The sequence below is a fragment of the Heterodontus francisci genome, chromosome 14 (genome assembly GCF_036365525.1).
Source record: "Heterodontus francisci isolate sHetFra1 chromosome 14, sHetFra1.hap1, whole genome shotgun sequence".
Taxonomy (NCBI): domain Eukaryota; kingdom Metazoa; phylum Chordata; class Chondrichthyes; order Heterodontiformes; family Heterodontidae; genus Heterodontus; species Heterodontus francisci.
Genome location: NC_090384.1, coordinates 69018564 through 69031244, shown reverse-complemented (window position 1 = coordinate 69031244; position 12681 = coordinate 69018564). Strand labels below are relative to the sequence as shown.

General features: G+C 41.2%; 1 protein-coding gene across 1 annotated transcript in view; it reads right to left on the bottom strand.

Annotated features, from left to right (window-relative positions):
* LOC137377319 (serine/threonine-protein kinase BRSK2) overlaps positions 1-5587 on the bottom strand; it is a 636447-nt gene extending 630860 nt beyond the window's left edge. The window contains exon 1 of the mRNA XM_068046888.1: positions 5521-5587. Within this exon, the coding sequence (XP_067902989.1) occupies positions 5521-5526 (6 nt within the window). The 5' untranslated portion in view covers positions 5527-5587. The remainder of the gene's footprint in view (positions 1-5520) is intronic.
* Between the last annotated feature and the right edge of the window lie 7094 nt (positions 5588-12681).

Here is a 12681-nt window from a genome sequence, read left to right as displayed (position 1 = left end):
GCAAGATAAAACAGGTTGGAAGTAGGCTGCCTGATATTTAGCAGTACTGGAAAAGAAGGATCATGGAGTGTGTCAGCACAGAAGGCAATCACGGCTTTAGTAACACTGGATAGCCCAGTGGTTTGACAGAATTGGAGTCGTGGTCCTGAAAATTTGGCAACACTGGAGCAGGGATGCTGGATTTAAGGAATGTGGGGCAACAGAATCTCTGAATCAAAAATGCTGAAAGTAGCTAGAAAACTGAAGAGAAACTACTTAGGATTTATTAAATGATCAGTCAGCAGAACTAACCAGTGAAAGGAGAAGGTCTTGAATCAATGAAAAATTTTTGACTACCATTTTTTCCACAGTAACTGAAATTTCTAGGGCTGAATTTTACAGACTCCCGAATAAACTAAACAAAGAAATGACTGTCAAATAATGTGCTCTTCTGCATTGAAAAACTTACCTGCGCCTTCAGATCCCCATCCGGGGAACCAAGGAGGAACACTGGTGGAGAGGGGGGAGCAGGTAAGTTTTTCTGTGCGGAAGGTGGGGGAGCGGGCTCAAACTCATTGGTGTAGGGGATGGTGGGAAGGGTTATAGTGTAATGTTTATGCACTTTGGGGTGGGGGGAAAGGTCAGGTGCACAAGGGGGGTGGGTGGGAAGAGGGCAAGTAATTAATTCTATGGTTATTGCGGGGGGTGGGAGGGGGCAAGATACATTTATTTAAGTTTTTTTAATCAATTCTTTAAATGTTTAAATTTAACAATAGGGCTCGAAGCTCTTTAAAAATGGCATCAGCGCCTGACACCATGGCTGGGGATGGACTGTCCACCCCCTCCATGTCATCGGGGTGGGCGGTCTTCTCCGGCTATTTAAATGAGCTGCCGTATTCAATATCGAGGAGACTCCATGATGTGCGGGTGGGCTGCCAATGTTTTCAGCAAATTCCAACCCCTAATGTCCAAAATAAGAATATAAAACGACAGCACCCTTAATGTTAAAAAAATAACCAATGTGCTTCACATATGCATTCTCAAAAATTGATACTGAGTTGAAGTAGGAGAAATTAGGAGTGGTCAAAGAGGTGGGTTTTTAAAAGAAGGAGAAAGCAGTGGTGAGGTGGAGGGTTTTAGGACAGGATTCTTGGCTGTAAGGCCTCAACAGGTACATGTACATCTGACAATAGTTGGGTGAAAGGAGTACAGGGAAACGTAGAGAGTCTGAGGAATTGAGAGTTCAAAGGGTTTTCAGGGCTGAGGGAGGTGACAGAGATAGGGAGGGGTGAGGCTATGAAAGTATCTTCATATATTTTGCACAGGAATGCTCTTTTGACCTCAACCCGCACAAAAGATTTGTCTCAATCAGCTGATTTTTAAAATAAAATGCACAATAGTTCACATTTTGGTGATTTTCCAAATATTTTGTTCCATACTGGACCTGAAAGAGGTTGTGAAATATAATGGCAAGATAAAATCTACCAATACTATATGCACGCAGACTAAGTTAAAAGCCCACAAAGGCACAAAATATTATAGCACCTTTTGTATTTATAATAACCCAAAAAGATGTCTGTGGTACAAACTAAATATCTAAGAGCAGATAATTAGATTCAGAATATGTCTCCCATCATTCACTTCAGGCACTTGAGTTATGGAGTTCCTAATAACTTGTGGGATAAATTCCATATTCAATATCTTGTCATGAAGTATGCTCCAGAGAAGGATGTCACATCAGAGGCTGTGCTTGGGCCTTTTCTGTGCATTAGCATATGAACAATTTATTTAATTGAGAGTTCAAGAGGAGGATAGCGAAATAGAACACAGCTCAATGTGAAGAAATTTAGCTTTCAATAAACATTTATTGAAAAATACTAGTCTTTACTCAGAATATAAAGCAGTATGTTCCTTCATAGCACTTTCAAACCACACAACTACACAATAAAATCAGCCCTATATTTGTTACTAGTGATTGTAAAAGTTATTTCAACTTTGATGTGGTCACTTTAAAGTTAAATTACTGTTACTCTAGTGCTGTCACAAGGACATAGACCTTTAACTGTGTAAAATTGGTAGAAAACTGGTAATTAGCTGACCAAAAATGCTTGTGCTTGTGATTGTATTGTCAACAGGGCCATGAATGTATGCTATCAGAACATAAAGCTTTGAAGTGCCCCTTGGGGAAAGAGACAGAAAATGGGATTAGAGTAGATAGCTCCAGTTGAAGAGCTAGCACCAGCACAGGTGTGACAGGCTAAGTGGCCTCCTTCTGTGCTGAAAATTTCTCTGTCTCAATGAATGTAAGGGATTATATTGCAGCATTAGTCACATGATAAGGCTTATTATTCAGGTCAAAAATGGTTATAAATTAGATCATTCTTTTTACTGCTTCCTACTTTAGTCTGAATAAAGTTCATTTGAACTTCAAGTAGTCACTTTACTGCTAAGTTATTATTTACAATTACTGCAGAATTACTTCTAAAGTCTCCGCCACTTTCGTTTTGTTCCAGCTGTGAAACATGATGAGAGAAAGTCATTAAAGAACAGTGGATACAGAGTTATAATAAATTAAAGGCAAAATACTGCAGATGCTGGAAATCTGAAATAAAAACAAGTAGTGCTGGAAATACTCAGCAGGTCTGGCAGCATCTGTGGAGAAAGAAGCAGAGTTAACGTTTCAGGTCAATGACCCTTCATCAGAACTGGCAGAGGCTAGAAATGTAATAGGTTTTAAGCTATAAAGTGGGGGTGGGGCAAGAGATAACCAAAGAGAAGGTGTTGATAGGACAAGGTCACAGAGAATAACTGACCAGAAGGTCATGGAGCAAAGGCAAACGGTATGCTGAAAGACAGTGCAGAGAGGGTGTTAATTGACAGAAAAATAGGGCAACTTGGCCAAAAGCACAAACATGACAAAAGGAAGCAGTGGGTAGGCACATGGGAAAAAATGATGAAACAAAATGAAATAAAATAAATAAAGAAGAAAAATAGCTGAAAATAAAAAGGGGGGCCCATTGTGCTCTGAAATTACTGAACTCTATGTTCAGTCTGGCAGGCTGTAGCGTACCTATTCGGTAAATGAGGTGTTGTTCCTCAAGCTTGCGTTGATGTTCAATGGAACACTGCAGCAATCCCAGGACAGATATGTAGCTATGAGAACAGGGGAGGGGGGGGGGGGGGAGGGAGGTGTTGAAAAGGCCAGCAACCGGAACCTCAGGGTCATGCTTTCAGACTGAGTGAAGATGTTCTGCAAAGTGGTCACCCAATCTGCGTTTGGTCTCCCCAATGTAGAGGAGACCACATTGTGAGCAGTGAATACAGTATACTAAATTGAAAGAAGTACAAGTAAATCACTGCTTCACCTGAAAGGAGTGTTTGGGGCCTTGGATAGTGAGGACAGCGGAGGTGAATGGGCAGGTATTACACCTCCTGCGGTTGCATGGGAAGGGGACGAGGTGTTGGGGGTAATGGAGGAGTGGACCAGGGTGTCGCAGAGGGAACGATCCCTTCGGAATGCTGACAGGGGAAGGGAGGGGAAGATGCATTTGGTCGTGGCATCACGCTGGACATGGCGGAAATGGCAGAGGATGATCCTTTGGATGTGGAGTCTGGTGGGGTGGAAAGTGAAGACAAGGGGAACCCTGATGTAGTTCTGGGAAGGAGGGGAAGGGGTGAGGGTAGAGGTGCGGGAAATGGGCCGGACACGGTTGAAGGTCCTGTCAACCACAGTGGGGGAGAATCCTCGGTTGAGGAAAAAGGAAGACATATCAGAAGCACTGTCGTGGAAGGTTGCATCATCAGAGCAGATGCGTCACAAACAGAGAAACTGGGAGAATGGAATGGAGTCCTTACAGGAGGCAGGGTGTGAGCAAGTGTAGTCGAGGTAGCTCTGGGAGTCGTGGGCTTATAATGGATATTAGTAGACAGCCTATCCCCAGAGATGGAGACAGAGAAGTTGAGGAAGGGAAGGGAAGTGTCAGAGATGGACCATGTAAAGGTGAGAGAAGGGTGGAAATTAGAAGCAAAGTTGATAAAGTTTTCCAGTTTGGGGCGGGAGCAGGAAACGGCACTGATACAGTCATCAATGTACCGGAAAAACAGTTGGGGAAGGGAACAAGGAATGTTCATCATATCCCACAAAAAGACAGGCATAACTAGGACCCATGCGGGTACCCATAGCAACACCTTTTACTTGAAGGAAGTGAGTGGAGTTGAAGGAAAAGTTGTTCAATGTGAGAACAAGTTCAACCAAGCGGAGGAGGGTGGTGATGGATGGGGACTGGTTGGGTCTGTGTTCAAGGAAGAGCTCTCAAACCGTCCTGGTGGGGGATGGCGGTGCAGAGAAATTGGACGTCCATAGTGAAGAGGTGGTGGTTGGGTCCAGGAAACTGGAAATTGTCAAAATGATGTCGGGCATCAGAAGAGTCACGGATGTAAGTGGGAAGAGACTGGACCAGGGGAGTAAAGATAGAGTCAAGATGGGAAGAAATAAGTTCAGTGGGGCAGGAACAGGCTGAAACAATGGGTCTGGCGGGACATGTCCTGTTTGTGGATTTTGGGAAGGAGGCAGAAGCGGGCTGTCCGGGATTGCGGGACTATGAGTTTGGAAGCTGTGGAGGGAAGATCACCAGAGGAGATGAGGTCAATGTCAGTCCTGTGGACAGTCGCTTAATGTTCGGTGGTGGGGTCATGGTGCGGGGAAAGTAGGAAGAAGTGTCTGAGAGTTGGCACTGAGCAAGGCAGAGGTCAGTACGCCATACAACAACAGCACCATACAGGATAGAGTTCATTGGTCATGTGGCACAGTTAGAATAGAACAATAGCGAACACTGATAATGTCTTAATATCATGTACAACACTGGGGGAAGATGCATTTAAAGATTTAAAACAGATTTTCAATATCTAGAGTTCAACTGACAGTCAAAACTGTTTACGTCATAGACGGTGTTACCTGAACTCCCTCGATTTAATTAGCTCCTTAGAGTTACCCCACAACTATCTACTGTAAAAGTGGATTGTTTTCACCTGGGTTTTAAATTCACAAATTTTGTGTCAGTCTATTTGTCATTAAAAGAACCCCGTTGCATACTTACTTCCTGTCAATAATTCTACCAGCCTGCATACGTTAGGTGTGCAAGCTAAACAATGTGAATCTGTCCCCAAGCTCCCTTCTGCAAATATTTTGCTATGTGTAAATTTCCCAATATACTGTTTATATAGGCAATGGAAAGTTGTGCACTAATAGTAAACTTGAGGAACTGGATACAAAATTTAGCATCAGCAAAACTCAAAAACACAACATAATTAAATTCAGTTTATTGCACTGTACCCATCGGGCACAAGTTTATAGTGCATCATTTTCCAACAAGATTAATGCAGTATTTGATTCCATGGTGTCTCTGCAATAATTATGGATTAATACGCAGGTACCATATGGGTTATTACCATTAATTGTGAAATATAATGAACAAAATTCATTTTGTTAAGAGGTAGCCTTAAAGTGGAGAAGTTTATTGAACCCTCCCATTAGGCCATTACCTTCATTAGCACCGACTCACTGAGCTTCTCCCTGTTGACAATCTTTATTGCGACCTTTTGACATGTTACACAGTGGACTCCAAGCTTCACCAATCCTATTGTAAGAAAAACATAGAAGAACTAATTAAGAACCATTTAAGAACCTTTTCAATATCAGCATCTTTAAAGTCCAGCAGCAATAGATATTCATAATTATGAGATTACTAACTAGCTTATTAAAAAATGTCTTGAAAAGCATCCAAATGCATAAACATCTCAGAGCTACTGCATTTGCCACAGGGATCAGAGTTCACAGATATTTGTGTTATATTGGGAGAAGATGCTAGCAAAGATTAAAATGTTGACATCCCTAAATCAGTGAAAAAAAATCCTTTCTTGTATACAGATTACAGAACAGAGAATTGCTGCTGAAATAGAATGAAATTGGTTTTCAGAATAATGTACACAGTAGTCATTTCAGCAGTTCCATTGAGATCTAATCACAGAGTTTTATCTTTGAAAGAACTTAATTATTTCAAGCAAGTTATCGGGCAATAGTATCTTCCTCCTCTAAATTTGATTTGAATATGTTCTCCCCTTTTGAGCTTATTCTTATTCTTTATCTCTCATTCAATTGTCAGATATTCATTGGAGAACTGGTAGCATTGGAAGATTGGTATTCACATACTGGCAGCTCACCTCAGGATTTTCTCATTCTTTCAGGAATTGTGAATGCACAGAACCCTCACTAGTGGAGTTGGTAGTCAGCATAACAAAGTTTTGCTTTAGGAGAATTTAAATAATTGCATGGCATTTGAGTAGGAGTATCAGCATGAAAAACTTTCAGATTTACGCTGCAGACAACAATGGCCTCCAATCTGTTACATCAAACACCCAAACATGGCAACATCTTGGGTCTTTTCAGTTTGATTATCCTCAAAGTGTTAGATTTCGAAACTGTAGCCTGCAATTCCCTGGAACATTTCAGCGTAACTACAGCCACTTTCTTAATTGTCACATATTATGCCCGTTTTACTCTGAAACATTGCCACACAGGAATTTCCCTGAAACTTTGCACTGCTTCCGAGATATGTCTGGTCAAACTATCTGCCATACATTTAGCTCTGCCACCGTGCAAAAGGCTATCTCACCTGAATTTTCTGAATTCACACAAATAATACGCTGGGGTAGATTTATGCCCCAAAGTTTCAGCACAGTTCGGCCTGAAGTCACCTTATATTGGTGAAATTGAGATTTATGGATTTTGATTGCAAGTTTCTTCTCTATTTTGTTTCTTACTGAGACCTGCATTACGTACAACCAAGGCATTGTCAGCATCAGTACAGCCAACATTTTTCAGACACTCCATCAGACATTCAGAAGGACTAAATGGCCTTTCCATGGACACACCCTCGATCTTCAAAATAATGGAACAGGAAGAAAAGCAGCAGAAGCAAGAGGCTGTGAGAGTGAGGCGCCGAGGCAGAAGGGCCTGACAGGGGGAAGTCACAAGCACAACAACACAGCATCGCCCAAAAGTAAAATCAAATCTCTGTAGGAATGTTAACCTCAGAAGAAAATTTTTAATAATTCATACTTTATTAATGATAACAATGACTATGCGACGCTGGTGTTAAATGCTGCCCAAACTGACATCAGGGTGAAAGTGTGCAAATTAACTTTTTAGTTACTGGCTGTAGCAATGATGCTGCTGGGTTTTTAGTCACATGTAGGAACAAAAGGTGAAACAAGAAACATTTTCCTTTCCAGTAGGCCTGGTGGTCAAAGTATCAGGGATCCAAAGTGGACAACTGTGAATTTAAACCCAGATTTAACTGAGATTCACACTGCTTTGTCCTCATTTCGCAAGTTTGATGGTTCTTGTCAGACCACTGAATGAGGCAGGATGGCTGCTGTGAAGCTTCCTGATGCGACAAAAATACCTCCATTAAATAGCAATACAGTCAGTAGTTATTTTCTGAGGGGAATACTCCATTTTAAAAATAGCTTACGGCAACAATTGGTATTACTGCTTTTGTGCTCGTTTTTCTCCGGTTCTCACATTCCGGCATGGGCAAATGAGCTCCACATGAAATTTTCACGCAAGTTCCTTCAGCAAGATTTGATGCAGAAACTGGCATGAATTTTAGCATATTTCTTGCATAAATCCAAAGTATATTTCCCATCTTGGAACGCAACTGAGCAAAAAGCTCGAGTACAAGGGGGCGGAGAACGGTGAAGAAATCTGCTGGTTGAGGAAATTTTCCATCTGTTTATGCACTGTTGCCAGGATAAGGGTTTTCAATCATTAACTCTATCTAGTCCTGAGAACTTGCTTTGTTTCACACTTCTCACAAGCTGTTTGAACATCTCTGATTTTGATTCTTTGAATTGCAGATTACTCAATGTATGCGAGCGCTTTTACCGCTTTCAGAACATGTATTGTAGAGGCTCATCCAGACGTATGGACCAACTGTTGGAGCATTCTGCATTTAAGGTGTATGCCTAAACACCAAGCTAACACAATCTGAAAGGGTTGCAACATTCTTCAGTCCTCCAAATGAACTTGCTGAGCTTGTAGTGGAATAGGTGCAGTGGGCATGGGACTGAAAAAAAGAGCTAGACTAGCAGTGAGCTTTATTTCTCATGCTTGCATTACCACATAACAGCTGAATCCACGCCAAAAATTACTTGCTGCAAGTTCAGACCTGCTGCAGCTAAAGTGAACACTACAATTGTTCACTTAGAATAGATGACAGGAGAGGTTTTCACCAGGCAGGGGCTGCTTTTTTGCCATAAAAATCAGAAAGAAAATAGAATCATAAAAATAAAGAATCTCAAGTTTCAATGAACACTTGATACATTGGGCTAAATCTTACTAGAGCAAGGTATCTCACAGTGTGCACCATTAGTTAGACTTTTTCCTGCACTCATCAGCTCAAAAGATTTTTGCCCTGGGAGTGCGAGCTGATAACTGCGTGGTCAGGGTAATGGGACATCTGAGATCTTTGGAATGACAGGACAAACAATGTATCTCTTTAACAAATGAAAGTTTAAAACTGAATAAGAGACAGACGAATTACAAAAGAGGGTGAACGAGTGTCAAATCAGGCACAGAAAGAGAAATGAGAGGGAAAGATTGAAATACGAGGAAAATAGAAATGAAATTGAATAATTTTATTTTAATTTTAAAATGTATCAAATCTTTAAGAAGAATTGACAGCAGCAGGAACGAGACTCAACAGATGAAACAGTTCCCTTTCTGGGCCGGAGAAGTTGATTCATTATCATTGCATTGACAATTATCACTTTGTTAAAAGTTACGCTGTTAAGTACCAGCTCTAACTTTCTGCAGTGAGTTTATTTCAAGCTTAATGTGCAAATCTGGAAAGTTCTTAAAAATAACGGAAAGCTTGAGCATGAGCTGCCACTTGTGCAAAGCAAACAGTGGAACAGCACAAATCAACTTGCAAGTTCTGCCAATTCGCAACTCACTATTCTCCTGAACTTGCTGACTGATTTGCGCATTAATAAGAGTGGGTGTTCTGAACACACCGTTACTTTTCCAACAAGATTTAGGCCAATGTTACCTTCAATGTGCATCTTTGCAATCAATGCTTGAATGTAATGTTCAAACAGGTATTTTTGGGTTAGCTTCTAAGTATTTGGAAATGTTTTCGTAGCAGGGCACCACTAAGGCACAAAGTTGCCAGTGGGCCCTTCAGCTAGGTACAAGTGTGGTCCAGCTAAGCACAGAACACAGATTCTTTTACAAGATCTGTAACACTGCATTCTGCCTGGTGCTGTGCTGGAGGAAGGCCTTGCTGTTTGTTGTGAGCTTCATCCTCGGCCTACAGTTTAACATCTTGTTGCAAGAAAGAAAGATATTGGCCAATTCAGTCTGTTTTGCTGTCAACATGTAAACTAACTTTGCAGACAAGTTCCTTGATCATTGCTCTTCTGCCAGACTTTGCCTGTTTTACAGAGGTATTTGTAATGCTCTATCTATTCAGTCTCAGAATAAGGAGCAGGCCATTTAAGACTGAGATGATGAGGAATTTATTTACTCAGAGAGTGGTGAATCTGTGGAATCCTCTACACCAGAGGGCTGTGGAAGCTCAATCATTGAGCATGTTCAAGACAGAAATTGATAGATTTCTGGATACTAATGACCTCAAGGAATATGGGGGTAGTGGGGGGGAAATGGCGTAGAGGTAGATGATCAGCCATGATCTGTTTGAATGGCAGAGTAGGCTCGATGGGCCAAATGGCCTACGCCTGCTCCTATTTCCTACAATCCCTATGTAGTCTCCTGTTTCCTAAGCATAAAGATGAGGGCTGGCTGAGGTGGTGGTGTTTCAGAATCAGAAAGCAGAATTATTTAGGATCGCAAAATAAAGTTTTTTTTGGAAAACTGGAAATATTTTCAGTTTCAATCAATAGAAAAAATGGATTTTAATCAGAGAATAATACATCAATAAGAAGTTGGAAAATTCAGGTGAAAATCAAGAAAAAATTATGGTTAAGAAAAGGCATTTTTTTTTCCAAGAAATTAATTGTTGAAAAAAAACAAAGCTATACTAACAGGAGAAAGAGGCATAAATTTCCTGTTAGATTATCACAGAGTGAGGCCTTCTGCTCTACAGCTTATAGTACAAGCAGCCCTGGTTCCTGCCAGAAATTTGTACAGGGAGATTGTGCCTTTATCCTTGTTATAGCACAGCAAATCCAAGATCCCATTGCGCAGACAAGACCAGAAGGCCTCACTGCTGCCTGCCATACAGTACAGAGACTAGAGTTCTGCCACAATTACAACAGAGACAGCCAAGCCTTCTGCCAGAAATCAGTTGCTACGCTTCTGACAGATTTATACTACACGAGAACATAAGAAATAGGAGCAAGAGTAGGCCATTTAGCCCTTCAATTTGCTCCACCATTTAATAAGATCATGGCTGATCTACCTGAACTCCACCTTCCTGCTCTATTGCCATATCCATTAGTATCAAAAATCTATTGGCCTCTGTCTCGATTATACTCGAGGACTGAATAACCACAGTCCTCTGGATTAGAGAATTCCAAAGATTAACAACCTCTGAATGAAGACATTTCTCCTCATCTCAGTTCCAAATGGCCGATCCCTTATTCTGAGACTGTATCCCTTAGTTTGAGACTCCAAAGTCAGGGGAAACATCCTCCCAGCATCTACACTGTCAAGTAAGTCCCTTAGGAATTTTATGATTCAAAGAGACCACCTTTCATTCTTCTATACTCTAGGGAATACAGGTCTACTTTACTCAATCTCTCCTCATGGAACAATGCCCTTAGCCCAGGAATCGGCTACAAACATAGAAACATGGAAAAAAATATGAGCAGGAGTAGGCCATTTGGCCATTCAATACGATCATGGCTGATCATCCAAACTCAGTTCCCACTTTCTCCCTGTATCCCTTGTTCCCTTTAGCCCTAAGAACCAAATCCAACTCTTTCTTGAATATATTTAATTATTTGGCCTCAACTGCTTTCTGTGGTAGAGAATTCCACAGGTTTACCACTCTTTGGGTGAAGAAATCCCTCCTCATCTATCCATAGACTAATGACCCCTGGTCCTGGGCTCACCCACCATTGGGAACATCCTTCCTGCATCTAGTTTGTCCAGTCCTGTCAGAACCTTGTAGGTTTCTATGAGATCCCCTCTCATTCTTCTAAACTCTAGCAAATACAAGCCTAATCGACTCAATCTCTCTTCATACATCAGTCCTGCCATCCCAGGAATCAGTCTGTTGAACCTTCACTGCACTCCCTCCATAGCAAGAACATCCTTCCTCAGATAAGGAGACCAAAATTGCACACAATACTCCAGATGACTGAACCTTCATCACCAGACACACAGTGCTGTGCACAGGCTCCTGTCGGATGTACAGTACAATGGGGCCATGCTCAGGCTATCCACTGGTCTCATCAGAATGCCACCAAAGCTTTCAGTACTCAGAAATAACAGTTTGCTTTAAATTAGTCATCAATTGCCAACACCAAAAACTTTAACTGATCTGCTAAATCTACATTGAAATAAGCATCCAGCCAGAAAAGAAAATCAGCCTGTAATTACTTGAGTAATATCAGCATTCATTATCTGCAATTAATCTGAAATTAACTTAATTGGTGATGCACAAAGCAGAGCTCTCATCATCCAGATACCCCTTTTAATCATACGATTTGACTGACAGTCTAACCACTGCATCGTGACCAGAACCAATATTTTATTTTAATTATCCATTGTTTAAGATTACCAGATGTGCTCCAATCTCTTGGTTATTTAAGTTCTTTAATAACCAACGCTCGACTTCAAACTGAGCAAAATAACCTCCTCCACAAACACAAATACAAGTGAGTAATTAATTTGCTTCCAGATTGATTTTCACAGTACCATAAGGAAGAGGAAAAAAAGAAACTTAATTTCACGTCATAATATCGAGTAGGTACACTTCCTACTGATCGATCATAAGTAATCTGTACAAGTGTTTTCCCACTGATGAAATGAAAGTTTTTATTCTGAAGAAATGGATAAAAAAACCTTTGATGTTGCAAAACCCTAGGGTGGTGTGACAGTAATTCAGCTCCACTGTACTGTGAACATCTGACGAGCCATCCTTCAGCTGAGTTTGATTGGACTTGCTACCAAAATAGAAAGTGCTGTATCTTTTATCCCAGAGCTCCAATTTTCTCCTTGCTGGGACATGGTTCACAGACACCTGCTGCTTTCTGGTACCTTGGCCAAGTTTCTTTTCCTTGAGAGCATAGGTAATGAATGTTTGGCAGGCTATTTCACTCTGGGTAACAGGAGAAATGGAAGGGGGTATTAGAACCAAGCCTTATCTGGTCTTCATCCAACATCCATACATGCACTCATGCCAACAGGGGTTACTAGACAATAATGAGGAATGAGAGATCTGGCTCATGTTTCCTTTCCAGAGCTGCTACTGCTGCTGCAGCTAAACTCAGTTAACTTATTAGTGCAAGGAAATAAAACAAGACTGTTTTCGAATGTACAGCTAGTTACGTGCTTCTTTTACTTAATCCAGAGGGCCAAATGTTCTGTTACATCTCTCTGGTGCAGGCACAATGGGTTGAATGTCCTCCTTCGATGCTGTATGATTCTATGATCTTCAGATCAAGATGCCACCA